This window comes from Scomber japonicus, chromosome 21 (genome assembly GCF_027409825.1).
Source record: "Scomber japonicus isolate fScoJap1 chromosome 21, fScoJap1.pri, whole genome shotgun sequence".
NCBI classification, from domain to species: Eukaryota; Metazoa; Chordata; class Actinopteri; order Scombriformes; family Scombridae; genus Scomber; species Scomber japonicus.
In genome coordinates, this window is record NC_070598.1 from 7,160,819 (window position 1) to 7,179,633 (window position 18,815).

Below are 18,815 nucleotides of genomic sequence, written 5' to 3' on the forward strand. Positions count from 1 at the left end.
AATACACTAATTGTAGGTTTAAATAATTAAAAGGAAGCAGTAAATAAGCTTTTGTTCTTGTTTGTTGACAAAAGGCTGCAGTGTGCTCTAAGTATCCTCACTGTCAGATATAGAAGTCATTCTTCTGCAACCTTTGGCCACATTGGCTCTAATAAGAAATAGTATTTGTTTTAATGCATATATTTTTCTCAACATGGCATCATTATGGATGTGATCAATTGTTTAATGTGATAAAGACACAAGGATAACACAAAAAGATAAGCTATTTTTGTAGATAAAGTACCGTAAATTCCAGACAACAGAGCGCACCTGATTAAAAGCCGCATGCTCTAATTTTAGAAAGAAAATTAATTAATTATTATTTATTAATAGACTGACACGTTTCGGTTTGTGGCCTTCAGCAGGGTCAGTGACCCATGACCCCAAGCCGAAACGCGTTAGTCTATTAATAAAGTTCTCCTACTGTATACCACAAGTGTTCCTGGAGCTTTGACTTTCAGTATACAACAATATGATTTATGCCTACAATAGTCATTTGAATGATGATAAATCTGTTCGAACCAACATTTTTATATGAAAAATAGCAACAAAAAAAAGAAAGGTGTTAATCGAAGTGACAAACCCTCAGAGAATTATCACTAAACTTTGTGGTTCCCCTCACTTTTCTTAACATTTTAGCCTCTTTTTGACTTTTATTTAATTTTACTGTCATCATTTTATGATTTGTGATCTATCATCACTCTTGTAAAACTTGTTTCCAGCAAGCAGCTGATTTTAACAAAAAAAGCTCTGCTGAAACCACTGTTACCTACCCTGCACCACAAAATCAGGAAGTAGCTGGTGAACTTTGTGGAGCATTCAGCAGGTCATTGTAAGAGCCAAATATTTTATTCAGGAGTTGACCAATTAAGACTAATCTAACAGGACTAACATGACACTGAATATTGGACTTACATCATTCATATGACCACATATTCATGAGTAAGAGTAACCTTTATTTGAGCTTCAAGATGACCATTGTACAAAGGGACAAACAGAAGCACAAAAATCAATCCTTAAACACGCTCACAGTATATACACATTTCCCCTTATTTGTCTGTTACAGGTGAGCATAGAATAGGACATGAGGGCCTATCACTAATTCAAGAAAAAGAGGACATACCTTTGGGCACTTAAATAAATAAGAACAAAACAAAATAGATGGTCGATGCAACTTAAATACATCATGTAGAGTAAATGACTACGTTTTCAACACAGTTATCATCACCTGTACCTTGCTACAACCAAATGGTACATTCTAGATTGAGGTACTTTAAGGTACTATGGTGTACAATTTTAGGTGAAATACGTCAATGACAAACAAGACAAATAAACAAACTCATCAGTCATCTTAACCTTTGATGTCTGTTGAATTAATTTGCCGTATATAATCTTGCTAAGAAACCCAATATGACTCTGATGTATGAAACTACTACAGAAGTCATTTGTCTTGATAGTAAAGAACAATCTTTGTGAACTGCAGTACACAAATTTGTGGAGGGAAAGTTTTTATTATTATAGATATCCAATTAAACTTTGAAGTGCTCTAAAAAAAATTGCTGTGAAACTGAACGTCTGAAAAATTTAAAAATAAAAATTGTATATAAGGGGTGAAACACAATTTCAGTGTCATCTTCATATTAATAAGAGGGATACAAACAAATGAAATACAAGGCCTCCAAAAGGCCTGTGCTCGATTGCACAGCTTCATATATATATGTACATGATATAAGAGTCTAAAATGTCTCCTGAGGTATCTAGTGGTCCAGTGATTTTCCCTCGAGCACTGTCTGGATCTCCTTGGCATCCAGAGTTTCATATGTCAGCAGTGCATCAGCGAGCTTCTTGTGCTCATTACTGTAGGTCTTCAGGATACCTCTAGCACGCTCATATGAGTCCTGGATGGAAGAGAAAGATTGGTGAATCATTAGTTTAAAAACAAAGAAAAGCAGGAGAAGTTTTAAACATGTCTAAATGTATCTGTAAATCTTAAAGCTCACCTTTAGTAAAGCCCTGACTTCTTGTTCGATGGCAGCTTGTGTCTCAGGGCTCTGCTTGGTAACATCTCCGTAGGTCATGACACCGAGCTGCGGGGGGGGGGGGGGGCAAAAAAACTGTCATATCCTCAGGTCGAATTAACAATAGAGCTTTTCATATATTAGCTGATTATAATTAGCGAGAACCACAATGGGCGGCCATTGGGTATATGTGTGTCATTGTCTTGAGGACAATGAATTATTGTATGTCTAATAATGGTATAGGATTACAGGTTTTCCTTCCAACTAAACAATGAATCAGTTAATGAACTTTACGTGCAATATCTCCCTTCTGCATCAGTCACTTCCACAACCGTAAAATACCTTGCTGCAAACTCACTGCACCACCTCATGTTCACCTTTGCTGGTATTTTTTAAAGGCTTTTATCATTTTGTGTACTTGTGTGTGGTTTTATAATTGCTTTACTTCATGTTTCTGAAACTTTCTTAATATATTAGCTAAGGACAATTTAGTCTGCAAGTACACTGCAAGTACGGTACAAAGAATGACAAAGACCTGTTTTCTTTTGGTTGTAATAAAAACCATCAAGACCTTACACTTACAAGGCTCATAATTAAAAACAAATGTGAAAAGTACTCTACATTGATAAGAATGTGCTCAATTGCTCAGAATAAGAAATTTCCATGTACAGTAGAAACATTTAAATGTACATTTTACACTTGGTTTTGTGCAAATGTTTTGTTTTATATAATGTAAATGTAAACAAAGGTGCAGTAAGTTGAGTCTGAAAGTGTCTGTCTTCATAAACTCATAAGAAAGACCCCTACAGCAACGCATACAGTAAGCTCAAGCTCAAGAACAGCACAGTTTAGGGCAAAACTTTTTTCTTCTATGCGAGTGTTAAGAACAAAATGTTCTGTCTACAGCCACATAAATTAAAAGTTTACCTTATCACTCATGCCGAATCTGGTCACCATCATTTTTGCTATTCTGGTTGCGCCATCAAAGTCACTGGATGCTCCTAAAATGAACATTACAAGAAGATTAAAACTGGTTTAAAACAAGAAACCAAAGCATGAAGTTCATATTATCAACATATTCAGTATACTACAGTCTGTAGAAAAGTAATGAATAAATATAACTGCAAACAAGGATAAAGACTTTGTTACTGTACAATGAAAGGAATGGAAATTACGTTTGTATCCCCAGAACACTTATGTGTAAAAAAACCTTTTAAAACCACACAATAGCTAAATCTGTTATGGCCATGTTTCAGTCCTCTGTTGTCTTTACGTCACACCTGTGGTGATGTGGTCATCTCCGAAGATGAGCTCTTCTGCTACTCTACCGCCCATACTGACATCCATCTGAGCCAGCAGTTGGGCTCGTGTCTCACTCCAGCGGTCATTCTCGGGGAGCATGGACACCTGGAGGAAAGAGGCGAGGAGAGTGCTGATGAGTTTAAGTTTAAGGGCCTGGTTACAAAAAGAGACAAAGACAGTACTGGTAGGAGTGTGAGATATACCACAAAGCAACAGCAAATACTCACATGGCCAAGAGTTGGTCCTCTAGGCATGATGGTGGCCTTATTGATAGGCATTGCATCTTTGGTGTAAAAAGCAACAATAGCATGGCCGGACTCATGGTAGGCTGTGATGGTCTTATTCTTCTTGTCAATTTCAACACTCTTCCTCTCAGGGCCTGCAAGAAAGGACAAAATAGAAGGATTGTGATTAAAACTTAGCTCCCATTGTCATTTTCCCTGTCTGTTAACTGAACTGTAGCTAGATGATCTGTCTCATTAGATGTTACGTGAGTGCTGCAGAGCAGATCTGAGCGCTGTGTATATTCACCCATGAGGATCTTGTCCTTGGCAAACTCCAGGTCCTTCATTGTGACCATCTCTTTCTCGTCCACAGCCGCCTTCAAGGCTGCCTGGTTGACCAGGTTCTCAAGCTCAGCCCCAGAGAAGCCAACTGTGCCCCGGGCAATAATCTCAGCTTCTACGGCTGTAGGAGAACAAACACAATAGAAAATGCCTTCTTTATAAAGGTGATCAGTGGTCAAGAGACAACAGTGTCCTTTACATAAAAGGAGAACAAAGGTATTTCCTCAGGCTTCAACTGATAAAAGAGAGCTGCCGTTTCTGGAAAATGTGCAGGATTTTCTAACTATATCACGAGTGTGCAATTTTAATAAAATAGTTAAATAAATAAATTATAAAGATCTGCTTTGTACTTTCATTGAGGACACTTTATTGGGAAGTGCCTTACTGTAGCACCCTTGACCATTACATAAAACTAAAGGAATAGTTCAACATTTTTGGGGAAATGTGTTTATTTGCTCTCTTGTCCAGAGTAGGGGGGCAGCTTGGCACAAACACCAGAAATAGGCGGGAAAACACAATCGACACACAAGAATGAAAGTTAAAAATGTTGTTAAAATTAATTATTTAAACTTTTGAGCGCTTACCAGTGTCCACTTTAATTTTGGAGAGGTACAAGTTGAGAATTTCTGTGCGTCCTTTCACATCTGGACGAGGGACCGTCACCTGCATGTCAAACCTCCCGGGTCTGATCAGAGCACTGAAAAGTAGTAACAGCGTAGTAGTATTTAATATTCATTGCATTCACTTGTTGGTGAAAAAAAAAATACTGCTCCAAAACCCAAAATGCTGAATAAAAATTGAATGGAGAAAAGGTGACACAATTTTTAGTAACTTCTGAAATGTAAACATACTTATCCAAAGCCTCTGCAAAGTTTGTAGCACCAATGACGATGACGCCCTCATTTGGTTTAAACCTGTAAAATACCAAAAGATTAGAAAAGTAAGGAGATAGACTACAAGATTCTTGATTGATACAGAGCTGTTTAAAATTGAATCATATTTAAAGTGGTGATGGTGTTTTAAGAAAACTGACCCATCCATTTCAGCCAGCAGCTGGTTGATGGTTTGTCTGGAGTAAGGATGCATAGGAGACTCAATTCTCTTTCCACCAACACTGTCCAACTCATCAATGAAGATCACACAGGGGGCGTTAGCTTTTGCCTCTTCTGCAAACCAGAAATAAGGCGAAGATTATTGTTGTGTGGATGCATCCTGAGCTGGTTACACTTCACTGCAATAAAACAATGAGGGAAGTTTGGAGATTCTTTGACATGGCAAACTTACTGAAGAGATTCCTGATGCGGCTTGCACCCACACCCACAAACATCTCATCAAACTCTGATCCGGAGGCGTAGTAGAAAGGCACATCAGCCTCCCCAGCCACGGCTCGTGCTAACAGAGTCTTTCCTGTGCCCGGTGGACCAACAAGGAGGACCCCTGAGAGGATGACAGGTTTGTTACAGAGGGTACTTTGTTAAGCTAGTTCAATAAAACAGAAAACAATTTGATAAATACTACTGTAGTACCTTTAGGAAGCTTTCCACCCAGAACGGTAAACTTCTGGGGGTTCTTGAGAAAATCTACGACTTCTAGTAATTCATTTTTTGCCTCCTCCACTCCTTTGACGTTATCAAATGTCACATTCTTCATCTGGATGGGGTCCACTGCTGAGTCTAGTCCAGATGTGGTGCGGAACCTCACTGTGAAATCCCAGAAAACAATCAGTTCAGCACAAAAAAAACATCCCATTTCACAGAATACAACGGTTGATTAGTCCTGTTTATGCTTACTGCGACACACATGTACATAGGGAGATCCAAATATATGCTTCTTATCCACAATTATCACTTCCAACTATTCAAATGGTTCCAGCACACAGGCTTGAAAACATAAAGAGTTGATACAGATGTTCAAATATTAGTGCTCAGTTGTACTAAGCAGCAGAATAATCAGCCAAACTCTACATGCACAACATGAGACATATCATGTCTTATAAGCTATACTGTCAGTTAATCACCTACTATTTAAGCTGCACCAATTAAGAACTTGGAAACACTAACGAGCCCTGTTGTATTTGTGTTGTGCATGTAGGCTGTGGGTTGTTTTGGCATTTGTAGGAAAGAATGAAACTGAAACAAACCAGCATCAGAAAAGGAGCCTTTACCCGAGAGAAACGGGGTTCTCGACAGACCGTAAATACCGACAAGGAGGAGGACCAACAGGATCAACCTGGTTCTCCTCAAGGAGTCTGTCAAAACAGATTAGAGACAAGAAAAGTTAGTCATGAATTCAACTCAGCACGGTGGAAGTGTTACACTCCTTTGATTTGATGAGGGTCCTTTTCTTTAACAATTATCATCTAGATGATAGAAGTAAGTGAGCCGCGTGCCTTGTGTTCTCTGAGTGAAGGCCTGGGATCTCATGAATCCCTCAGTGAAACCTGTCTTGAAAGCCTCCTGCTGGTTTTCTGGAAGGTTTTTGTTTTTCGTCAGTTGGTCCAGTGACTGAGCCTCAGGTCCCTTTTCCCTCAGGAGCAACCCCTGTGGGGGAAACGGAGAAAGTTGGTTGGTAAACTTCAAACTTGTGCCAGCTTTGCTACTTTTTCATACTATTTGATTTTTGAAAGACAAAATGTGCTCCAAACAATGTCTCAAAACACAAAAATTAGTATAATATGGACTTGAACCTCAGAGAAAATAAACTTCTACTATTCCTGACTGGGCATGTCCACCTTTTATATACTTGTGTGTAGTGCCAATGAAATTCAGCTTGAGTCTATAGTTCAAGAAAGGAACAGACTATAAACCAATATTTCAATTACCAGATAAAAAAAGCCTGCCTGTCTACTTAAAAGCAGTACAGCAGACACACTACTCATTCCATTAGAGATAATGTTTAAAAACTGCTGACACTGACCTTCATGAAGTTTGGTGTGTATGTCTCGGACTCCACCGGACCATCATATCCGGTCCCCGTTCGCCTGGCCTTTGTTCTGAGTGTCTTGAAACCTCGGCTTTGGACCCACACTACAAAGACATCACATGGAATATTAAACAAAAATGAAACATGACCCTAAATTTCAAGCCTTTTACACATATAGAAAGTCAGTTTCTTACCAGGCAAGAATTGAAGCTGTGAGCAAACGTCTTTTACAGGACTGTGGTATTGTCTATGGAATATTTGAGAGCCAAAAACTCCCGTCCTTCTGTGAGAAAACCCTGTGAGACAGACAAATTGTACATCAAATTCACTTCTAACATGTGGACAAAATGTGTAAAAGAAGAAAGAAGAGCAGCTTTTAATAATGTAAGTGACTGGGCTATTTTCTTTAAACTGTCTTTTTCTCAGCTCTGTTGTCCGAGCTGCTCACCATGCTTGTTGTGAAAGAAGCTGTTTGTGGAAAGGTGACTCGTCTTCCATGTCGAAGGAACGGCGGGAGGTTGTTCTGGTCCAAGTGTTGGCAGTAACCTGCTGACAAGCTCATCCAGCTGACTGACCCGGATATCTGACAGGCCCAGGTCCCGCAGGCTCACACTGGGCTATTGGGAAAGGACAGCACAGGTAGATATATACGCTTTCATTCTTTTATATAATAATTCTTATGGGAATAATAACATACAAGTGGTCTACAACTGCTCTTTATAGGACTTTATTAGACATGATCTCACTCTATCAGAAATAGAAACAGACATACTGCACATCTCTGCCTCACATAGTTTGGGATAGGTATAAATGAGGAGAGCAAACTGGACAGTTACTGGTGGGCTTCAAGATTTGACATAACATACCTGCATCCTTTGTCTGGGTTATTTAACAAGGTCTATTTCATATTCTTGCTTCAACACATTTGTCTATCCTGATGCATTTAATCATACGTGGAAGACAAAAAGATTGTTGTGGCAAAAGATTTGTTATTTACAATATCAGTACTGTTTTTACTTATGTTCTGTTTGGTATTTGGTAACACACTAAAATGTATTAATTATGCACAGAGCTGCAACTAATAATTGTTTGAATTATTGGTTATATATGTTGACAGTTGGCAACTCTTCGATAAACTGTTGCAGCTCTGATTATCTGTATGCAACAGACATCCAAGTTTAGATGAAAGTGCACTGCTTGTTATCATTATCAGGGCCTGGCCGACACTGGGGACACATTAGGGGAATAAAAAAAAAAATCAGATAGCGATATATCAGAATATGTGCATAAAAAGCACATTTTTTTGCAATGTGGGTATCAAACACAAATATATCTAATGGAGGCAGGATATTTTAGAGTTTAACTATATTGTGTAAAATGACTTAAACAGTAATCTTCACTGGGAATTTAATAATTATAAATGACTACAAATAATAAATCGCATACAACAAAAATATATATTAAACTTGAATTAAGAAAAGAGATCAAATATAACCAAAATAATTAAAACAAAATCTGTGCAGAGGGTGGGAGTGGGTGGTGAGGGTGGAGGATTTTGGTTTTCAGTTATTTTGTGTTTTGTTTTTTTCTCTTCTTTTTTGCATGTGTGGGTGTGATATCCTTGTGTTGTCTGTTATCGCTACACACATATAAAACTGGAGTCAGTGCATACCAGACAACATATATGCCGGTCTGACTCTAATCATAATATATTAATTAAGATTATTGTGCTATAATGTAAATCAACTCCTTTAAGTGTATCATGTGTTCATGCTGTCAGTCTCACCTCTTTTAGAAATGAACTGTGCTCTGGAGTGAAGTCTTTGTGCAGAGTCTGGACTGAGGCGGTGGCTGTGCTCTTCAGAGAGTGGAGGGCATTGATGAGCTGGCTGAGGGGCACTATCATCTGGAAGGGGGAGACACAGGAGAAAACATAAAGTCTTTTAAATATGATGGCATAAACACAACACACGAGTCAAGGGCTTAGCTGGATCGTCTCTAGGAGCAGCACTGTTATGTCACTGTTATTGACACCAGTGTAGAAACACAGAGCAGTATGGCCCACGTATGTCAGATGAATGAGAGTTGTGTAACCTCAACTCTTTGAAGATTACTGCCCTACAAACTCATTTCAACCCGTTGCTATTCCCTCACATGTCAAATAATTCACTTATAAGAGAAAGTGCACGTACCACGCTTCAAAATAGCTCCACCACGACAATGTGACGTCGGCATGGGCTGATTATGAAGCGATGTAACATTGGTTAACGCTAACATTAGCCGGGCACTGCTTGTCATTGACATATAACTAACACCCCCAAACACAGACAGCTGTTTTATTGCTATGAATGTAATTAACAAGTCGTTCCTAGGCGACGCTGATAAATTCAGTTACGTTGTAACAATGATAAATTACGTGGGAGATAAGCATTCATTTTAGCTAGCTAGTGTCGGCTTACCTGCTGTGGCTGAAACGACGTCGTCAGTGAAAACATGTCTGCAGTGAATATTTAAAAAAGAAAGAAGAAATGGAAAGATGTTGGAGGGTGAATGTTTGAGGACGGACCCTCTACTATAACGTGAATACGCCTGTCGTCCCCCCCGACCGGTGTCCTTTTTGTGTTTTTCCTCGTTACACAACTTTCCAGCAGCTTAGCTAACAGCAGCAAATGGATTCTCCGATATCCGAGGTCACAGTCGCGAGGACTACAAAATGACGTCACATTCATGAGGACTAGACATATGTCTATGATGTGCCCCCCCCCCGGCTGTTATGTTACAGATTAACGACTATGTGTTTGTGTTGTTTTATTGTCTCTTTGTAATATTTCCTATACAACAATAAAAAAATGTATCTATATAAAAAATAAAAAAATGTCTATGATGTGCACTACAAAATGACGCAATATGGAATCACTGCCGGTGTTTCGGCTTAACTGGTGATCGTGTTAATTGTCATGTAGCGGTCCTCTTAAAAAAAGCTGTATAATATCTCAAAGTAATAACTTTGTTTCTCAAAATATTGACTTAGTCTCGCAAAATAATGATTTAGTGCCTCACAATAATGACTTATTATCTAAAACTATTGACTTCGTATCTAAATATATTGACTTGTATCTAAAACTATTGACTTAGTATCTCAAAATAATGACTTAGTATTTAGGAAAAAAATGAGAAAAGTCATTATTTTGAGATGGTTTCTAATTATTATATTATGGGAGCCCATTTCGACTAATGTGATGAAAAAAAAAGTCATTCTAATGAGAAAATGTCTTAAATAATGAGATACTATCTAAAAATAATGACTTAGTATCTCAAATATGATTATACTAAGTCATTATTTTGCAATAGTTTGTCATTATATTGACTTACAGAGTATTTTTGGCGGAAATGGGCTTCGATAGACATTATACATAATATAAAGATATTATAATCATTTCCCAACTGCCGTCACCACGACAACACGAGATGTTTTCGTCCGAAACAGTCACCTGTTAACACGGTCACTGTTTAAAGCGAAACACCGTTACCGTTTAAACTGTACGTCACCCGTAGAATTCAAACCCAACGTATTTAAATTCATATTTAACTAGTTTAGACTTGTTTAAAGCAAACATTTAAAATGAATAATGCATGCCTCATTTTAAAATATGCGCTTTAAGTTATTACACAATTGAATTACGTGTCTACCATGGTGTCTACCATGCCTGCTCCAGATTAAAAATAAAACAAATATGACTATAAAGTACATTAGGATTTTAATTTAAATTAATGGTGATATATTTGACAGTCTTACATTTAAAAAAAAAATTAATTAAAAGCATATCAGCACATATCAAGAGCGCATCTTTGCTTTGCGTACAGGCAGTTGCGTTTACACCTAAAACGTAAGGTCAAAGCAGAGGACCCCGCCTAAGAGCAGTAGATTCAAATTTTCAAAACAAACTGCAGATTGTTTTTTTCTGTCATGCAGGAGTCTACTCGTCTGTTTCTGACCTGATACAGCTTAATTCCTCTTTTGAAAAACAGTGGCAACATGGACGCAGAAGAAAAGCACAAACCCAGCACGGATGATAAATGTGTGGAAGTCCCTAAAGCGCCTTCAATCGAGGATTTTATCGTTTTGAAGCCGATCAGCCGCGGAGCTTTTGGGAAGGTTTACCTCGCTCGGAAGAAGTGCAATGCCCGATTATACGCCATCAAAGTGAGTAAATTTGATCTCTTACAAACATTTAAAACATCGACTGAGACTCTAACTCAGTTTAAAACGCCTCTCTTTCTCCTTTTTTTGTATTGTTTCTCCAGGTGATGAAGAAAGCAGAGATGGTGGATAAAAACATGACGGGACAAATGAAGGCAGAGAGAGACGCGCTGGCTTTGAGCAAAAGTCCCTTCGTGGTTCACCTGTTTTACTCCCTTCAGACAGCATCCAAGATCTTTCTGGTAACACAAAATAACCCCTTACTAAAAAGCACATTTGCAATAACACATTATTTAAGAATATCACCTCTGGTATATTACCACTCAATACCAATATTACTTTTGTAAATAATGTCACGATTATCTTTATTACATATTTTTACTATTGTTGTTCTTATTGTTTTTGTACTTACTTATTATTTGTTGTCCTTTATTATTTTCTTATTGCTGCTCTTATATTCTATTTTGCTGTCCACTTGCTGCTGTAGCAATGCATTGTGGGACTAATAAAGGAATATCTTATCTTATCTTATTTTTATAGCTGTGCCTAAATATGTAAAATGTACAATATGTGCAATATTAAACTCATGTATATTATCGCTTAACACCAAGATTACTCTTGTACATAATGTTACTATTGCTATTATTTTGCAATATATATATATATATATATATATTTTTATTGATGCTCTTCTATTTTTACTGCACACTTTTCTGCTGTAATAATGGTAATTTCCCCATCGTGGGACTAATAAAGGAACATCTTATCTTAAATCTTTATTTTTGTGTTTCTTACAGGTGATGGAGTACCTCAACGGCGGAGATGTGAAGTCTCTCCTTCACATTTATGGATATTTTGACCAAGATATGGCTGTCAAATTTATCTCCGAGGTGGCACTGGCTTTAGACTATCTACACCGTCATGGTATAATCCACAGGTATTATGAGGTTAAATTAATTTGAGGTGTTTGTGTGATATTTAGTATTATTATAAAGTATAGAATCATTTATATAATCAGTCCAGTTGGTATTAAGATCTCTTTTTCAAGTTAACAAAAGTGTAGTTTAAAAGTATAGACAAGTCATTTAAGCACAAAATACACTTAAATTCTTCATAAGGACTGAAAGGTTACATTTCCAAGTTGCTGCTTGCCCTTTACAAAGAATATGGTAATTAAAACCAGTTTTTCCATTTAGACATGATCAGTAAAGAGTGGGAACAAGTATTTCCAGTATAATGAATAATGCAACTCCCTTAAAGAGAATCTGTGTAATTTATCTGACTTTCACCTTTTTTTTTTCCTTTTTTTTTTCAGGGACTTGAAACCTGACAACATGCTGGTATCCAACGAAGGTCACATTAAATTAACAGATTTCGGTCTCTCCAAAGTCAAGCTTGATAGAGGTAAGTCCCATCGGCTTAACAAACCAGCAATGTGTGATCATAACCACCAATAATCTCAGTAATATCTGTATTTATTTATTTATTTTTATCTCTGTGGCTTCTATCAGAACTGAGTCTTATGGATATCCTTACTACTCCATCCTTGGCAAAACCTAAAAAGGATTACTTCCGTACCCCGGGTCAAGTCCTCTCTTTAATCACCTCCCTTGGATTTGTGAGTGAATTTGCCTTATTTATCATGACATTCAGTTTGCACCCATAATTTTGCTTTGCCTGACGTTTTCCTCTATTATATCAAACACAGAATACACCTGCAGGAGAAGGCAAACGTCACTGCAGCACTTCAGCTATGTCCAGCCCCATGTCCTGTGGCAGAACTAAACAGAAGAACAGCTCGCTTGGTTCTCCCATGATGACGAGAAAAGATCAGGTGCACTCTGCGGCTCGCCACGCTTGGAAAACGGGTACGTCACAGTAGATATTCAAGAGCTATCCTGTTGGTATTTCTTCTTCTTCTGGTGGACATTTTTTCTATCTTTTTAAAAAAATATATGTGTCAAATACATTCAGCGTTTTTAATTGATCTGCATTATCTCCATAGGACCGAACAACAGTGTGTTTAGTCCACATAACCTGCCTAAAAATCTGACTACCACACTGCTGAAGACCAGGAAGAGGTTTGAGACGATGAGCGCAGGCAGCACCACCGACACTGAAGGTGGCATCAGTCCACTGTGGGAGTGTGAGGAGGTCAGTGACTGTAAACCTACAACTATATCTCCATCAACCATTTACCCCTCAATCTTAATTTAAGTCATTTAATATAAAATATTTGCTAGTACAGAAGTTCTGATCCAATATTTATTGTCATATGTAATACAGCATCACAGTTTTGTAATGTTAGTGAAAATGTTTAGCCAGAGATATGTTTTGCATTTTAATAATTTGCTTCAAAAAAACCTACAACACAGCTTTCCTTCAGTAGTTTTAAATTATTTTAAACACAGAAAAAATAAAAATTGTTCTCGCCGAGCACAGAAATCATGAACAAAAAATTACACTTTATAAGAATAAGATTTAAAGTTTCAAAGTAGAGTCTCGCCTTATTTATTGTGTTAAAATCAGCTGCTGCTACCACTTTATGAAACACTAGTGTGGACAATAATTCTCCTATTTTTCTCTGTTCTTCAGAAAGAAAATGAACATGCTAATGAACAGAGGATGAGAGGACACTCTGACTCCAAAGTGTCCGGACAGGACCGCGTGCCAACAAAACCAGGCACCTTTGGGTTCTCTAAGACCGGCAGCAGTCCGTCAAAAAAGTCAACTCCAGACCGTCTTACAGAGAAGAAGCCTCAAACTGTTTCCACACCTCCGGATGATTTTTGTCTGTCGGTGAGAGATGATGAACAAATTGCACCTCCCTCATCTTTGAAAAGAACGTTTTCAGAGTTGGAAAAAAGTCCAGAGACATCAGACCTCCAAGCCAAGAAGAGCACTGCAGACTATAAAAGATGCTATGAGATTCCAGAGGAGACTGCAAGGTTTCACACGGGCCTGACTGGAATATTTAACAACATCCAAATGGGTGACTTCATCGCCTCCGCTGAGGGAATGGGGTCAGATCAAGACCACGGTCCAAAGCGCTCCAGTCCCATCGCTGTGGCCAAGAGTCTGTTTTGTGAACTGGAGGAGCCGACAGAAGACGTGTTTGAAAATGGAGCCAAAGACTTGTCAAATTCAAGTTTCACGTCCCCGCTCTCCGGGAACGCCGACATCTGTAGGAGCTTGAGCCTGGACTCCGATGAGTCCGTACATGAAACGTCTCTCACTATCGACAGCCTCGCGTCTCTCAAGCCAAGCAGGTGTTCCAGAAACAGACATTTAGATTCATCAGAGGAGCAAGAGGAGAACAGAGACTCCTCCATGACTGAATCACTGCCACAGAGTCTCGCTGTCGTTACCACGGGAACGCCCAAACTCAGTCATTTTGGCTGGAGAGGTGAATCCAAGTCTCCCTTTCTCCACCAGCGCTCCGATCTGTCCTGCAGCATGTCACAGTCCCCCTCCTTCCTCAAGCCAAGGAACGTCGTGGCTTTCCGAAGCTACTGCAGCTCCATCAACCGCTCCAGCATGTCGGGGGTGTCGCGTTTGAGCATCGGGTCTCTGGAGTCTATGGATGTGTCCGCGACAGCCTCTTATCACTGTGCGTCCGGTAGCGCAACACCAGTGCAGAAAAGATCCAACTCCAACAGCTCTCTCTGTCAGGTACAGAGTCACTGTTTGAATTTCATCTGCTTTTCTTAAAAAGAGTCAGAGTTGAGAGTTAAAATGGTTTTGCATTATCAATCAATCAATCAATCAATCAATCAATCAATCAATCAAACTTTATATGTAGCACCTTTTCATACAGTCTAGTGTAGTTCAAACTGCTTTACAGATAATAAGACAGAACAAGTGACAACATGAAGAAAAGGAATAAAAACAAAGAACACATTAAAAGACAAAAATTGAGACCAATGGACGCAAGAGAGAATAAGAGTGTTAAAAATAAATAAATAAATAGATAAAATAATTAAATAAGTAAAATAAGAGAAAAGGGTTATTACAAATAAGAAAAAAGGAGGTTAAAAAGATTAAAAGTCAAAAGAAACAGATGAATAAAATGGATAAGAAGATAAAACTTCTAGGATGATCAGCTGTTATAGTTTTCTCCTTCAAAGTAGTCAGACTGCATCAGGCATTGATTTTTGTGTGGTTGGATGGTAAATGGACTGCACTTATACAGCCGCTCTAGTCTTCTGACCACTCAAAGCAATTTAACACTACAAGTCACATTCACCAGTTCACACACACACACACACACACACACACACACACACACACACACACACACACACACGTTTATATGCTGATGGAAGAGGCCGCCATGCAAGGTGCCTGCTCATCATTCACATGAGGATGATAAGGCTGGAAATAAAAAATAATAAAAATATATATACATATACAATATATAAATATGCATAATTTTAAACCTAAAGTGGTCAAACTAGTTTTTGAAAACAGTTGTGTCGATTCAGCTTCATTAGTGCAAAATTTTTTAAAAAGTTTTTTAAGTTTAAAGTTTTATTAAAGTAAAAATACAAAATAAAAAAAGTTCCTCATCAGTCACATAAGAGCAAAATGTCGATGATTGATTGTTTAAGTCTTTTTTAGAAAAAAGTTCTTTCGACTTTTTGACGAAATAAGACATTTAAATCAGTCATCTTGGGCTTAAGGAAATTGTTGTATTCACTTCTGATTCCATTTATGATTTATTGATGAATCAGTAAGTAATATAAAAAAATTGCTCCCATATAAACAGAACATTGATGTGTCTTTGAGCCATTTTTTTCCTCACACTTCCTTTTTGTTTCCTCCTCCATCAGACTCCCCAGCCCATGTCGACCTCTCACACCCCTTTCAGGACCCCAAAGAGTGTCCGCAGAGGTGCACTGCCTGTTGAGGGTGCTCCCATTTTAGGAACCCCTGACTATTTAGCTCCGGAGCTTCTTTTGGGAAAACCACACGGTAAGAGAGGAACACTTCAGAGCCACACACTGTCTCCTTTTTCTTCTCCTGTGTTTTTGGTATTGATATGGGATACTTGACACTGTAGCTCTTGTGACAGACGTTCTCTTTGAGTTTCAGGAAGTGCTCAGTGTGGTAAGTTCGTAACGATATCGCTGATTTTGCAAGCGAGCTCGCATGTTGACCCAGCCTGCTAATACTAGAGGAAATGAGCTGATTCTTCCCTCCATTTTCCCCCTTTTCTCCCCCACTGTTTCTGTTCCTACCCCTCAAACTGGTGAACAAACTGTGGGCCTGATTAGGAGTTAAGGGGGACGGCGGTTTAAGTGGTGTGATTATAAAGGTTGAAAGAGGGGGAAAAAAAGAAAAGGGAGAAGAGGTGGCATTTAGGTCTTCTAACATGGAGCTAACCCCATTTTTGAGTTATTGAGGGTAAAATGCTTTTAAATGGACAGAAAATGATTTTTTTTCTGCTCAGGTTTGGGGGTAATCTTTGACACGTAGCCAAAATGTTGTGACTTTATTTTTGACATTTAGCAACTCACATGGAAAATGTCACCTAATAATAACCCATTGATTTCATTTAATGCTATTACTTATTCAATGGTTATCAGCTGAGGGCAATACTTCCTGCCATTTTTGAAACAAATATCAAGATTCACATGTGATTAATGTAACATTTGAATTGGAAATAATCAAACTAGCCAAATAGTGTTAATATCCCATCAAAGTATTATTCCTAATCATTATCTTTAGCTGTTGTGAATGAAAAGTGAAGAATGTGAAACCCTTCATCCTGTATTTTAATCCAACTTAGTCCCTGCTTCTTGCTTAGTCATCACCGCAAAGCAAATCAGTGCACACTCTCTAACAGGAAGCGGTGTGTGTCGAGGCCCGCTGCCAAAATAAAACGCTGACTTTTCTTTGCTCCCTCCCTCCCTCCCTCCTGTCCAGACTGCATGGTGGATTGGTGGGCGCTAGGTGTGTGTCTTTTCGAGTTCCTCACAGGTGTGCCACCGTTCAACGACAAGACGCCTCAGCTGGTCTTCCAGAATATCCTCAACAGAGGTGAGTTTTGGTTTGGTACAGTGTCACCATCCATCCATCCATCCATCCACACCTTCACCATGAAATGTTGATGATGTTAATGACGCATCACCATCACATTTTTTTAGATATCCCCTGGCCTGAGGAAGAGGAGGAACTGTCTGATAATTCAAGGAACGCCATTGAAATTCTGCTGACGATGGACAAGATGAAACGGGCGGGTTTAAAGGGTAAGGACTACTTAACTATTATTATTATTATTATTATTATTATTATTATTATTAGTAGTAGTAGTAGTAGTAGTAGTAGTAGTAGTAGTAGTAGTAGTAGTAGTAGTAGTAGTAGTAGGACCCTTTTCAGTGTTGCGTTTCTTGCTGCTCAACAAACAGCAGAAGATGTTTGCCTACCGAGCGAGTTACCATGACGATAGTTCACGCAACACATCCTGGTTTTTAATAATTAGTCAGTAAACTCAGCATCCTCTAACGCAGGCTGGAAACTCTGCACTTTTATTTACAGTTAAAACATTTCGCCATGTGTTTCAGCTTCTGTCAAACTAACAGAGCTGCGCTGGCTTCCTGTCTAAGCTTTCAAAATAAAACCTTTTGTTATTGTGCTCTTCTTCTTATTATTATTAACAAACAAAGTTGGGGCTGTAAATTACGGGAGATTCCCGGGCGGAAAGACAAAACGGGAGAGCCGCGGGAGATGAGTCTAAAATACGGGAAAATCGGGAATGTTGGAAGCTTTGATATTACTAATATTCACTCATCATGACAGTAAAATAGTCCATCCTGAGTCAATCTACTGCAGTAGAGTAGTAGTTCCTCTCTTAACCAGTAGATGTTGTGAACAGCTGATTATGCATGAAAAAAAAAAGCACCGTCATATACTGTGAAACCGCTTTTATTTTGAAAAATACCATCATATACATTTTTGGTCATACCGCCCAGTAATTAAACATTGTGAGTAAACCTAATTGTTGAAAATGTGAAGAACAGTCTACTAATTTGTCCAAACTTGTGTGAATATATTATCCACCAGCGTTGAAGTGCCACCCGCTGTTTGAGGGCCTGGACTGGGACAACCTGCAGAACCAGTCGATGCCTTTCATTCCTCAGCCAGAGGACGAAACCGACACCTCGTACTTTGAGGCGAGAAACAATGCTCAGCACATCGCCGTGTCTGGCTTCAGCCTATAGTGCAGATATATGAGAGATGTGTGTGTGTGTGTTTTATATATACAGCGAGACAATTTCACTTTGGAAGAGCTTTATTAAAAGCAACACTCAGGACATATTTGGCTGTTAAAGTGAGAAAGTTCATGAATCTCTTATTTTCATTATGAAACACTGAAAAAAAATCAGACTTATTTCCACACTGTAATGAAGTCTTAAATAATTTAGGATCACAAAAAAACATTTTACACGTGCAATCACAGAAAATGGCTTGATCTGTTAAATGTTAAATGCTCAGTTTGTAGAGTATGCAGACAGTTTCTAAAGAGATTTTAAGTCTTAATAATAAGTATTAACATGTTTTCAACGATTAAAGGTCTTATATTTGGTTCTTTTATTAGCAAAATACTTCTTTGCTACTTTACTTTATTAGTCTTTGCGTTGATATGTGTTGTAGTGTTTTATTGATTAAACACCAGGTAATAATGTATGAAAGTTCATTTAAATATGGCGCCTCCTGCCTTATGTTAACTCTCTGTGCCAACACGCTCCATCACTGTAATGTTTC

The 18,815-nt window shown here is 38.4% G+C and overlaps 2 protein-coding genes across 3 annotated transcripts; one reads left to right on the plus strand and one right to left on the minus strand.

Annotated features, from left to right (window-relative positions):
- Window positions 1-978: 978 nt before the first annotated feature.
- Window positions 979-9,521, minus strand: LOC128382045 (ATP-dependent zinc metalloprotease YME1L1-like). Of its 2 annotated transcripts, none has more exons than XM_053342025.1 (18): window positions 9,307-9,521; window positions 8,634-8,753; window positions 7,296-7,464; window positions 7,042-7,143; window positions 6,842-6,951; window positions 6,315-6,465; window positions 6,090-6,173; window positions 5,452-5,625; window positions 5,210-5,362; window positions 4,959-5,091; window positions 4,777-4,839; window positions 4,510-4,622; window positions 3,891-4,046; window positions 3,587-3,738; window positions 3,338-3,464; window positions 2,985-3,058; window positions 2,040-2,126; window positions 979-1,937 (listed from the first exon to the last, which is right to left on the minus strand). In XM_053342025.1, the coding sequence occupies exons 1-18, from the start codon at window positions 9,340-9,342 to the stop codon at window positions 1,797-1,799; spliced, it is 2,145 nt and encodes a 714-aa protein (XP_053198000.1). In that variant the 5' UTR covers window positions 9,343-9,521; the 3' UTR covers window positions 979-1,796. The 2 variants fall into 2 exon arrangements, with proteins under 2 accessions (XP_053198000.1, XP_053197999.1); XM_053342024.1 differs by having other exon boundaries at window positions 6,066-6,173.
- A 1,279-nt stretch (window positions 9,522-10,800) lies between these two features.
- Window positions 10,801-18,522, plus strand: mastl (microtubule associated serine/threonine kinase-like). The gene is made up of 12 exons (XM_053342434.1): window positions 10,801-11,051; window positions 11,153-11,290; window positions 11,846-11,985; window positions 12,364-12,452; window positions 12,560-12,666; window positions 12,757-12,916; window positions 13,054-13,202; window positions 13,644-14,720; window positions 15,881-16,022; window positions 16,977-17,090; window positions 17,198-17,299; window positions 18,114-18,522. The coding sequence occupies exons 1-12, from the start codon at window positions 10,884-10,886 to the stop codon at window positions 18,269-18,271; spliced, it is 2,544 nt and encodes an 847-aa protein (XP_053198409.1). The 5' UTR covers window positions 10,801-10,883; the 3' UTR covers window positions 18,272-18,522.
- Window positions 18,523-18,815: the final 293 nt, after the last annotated feature.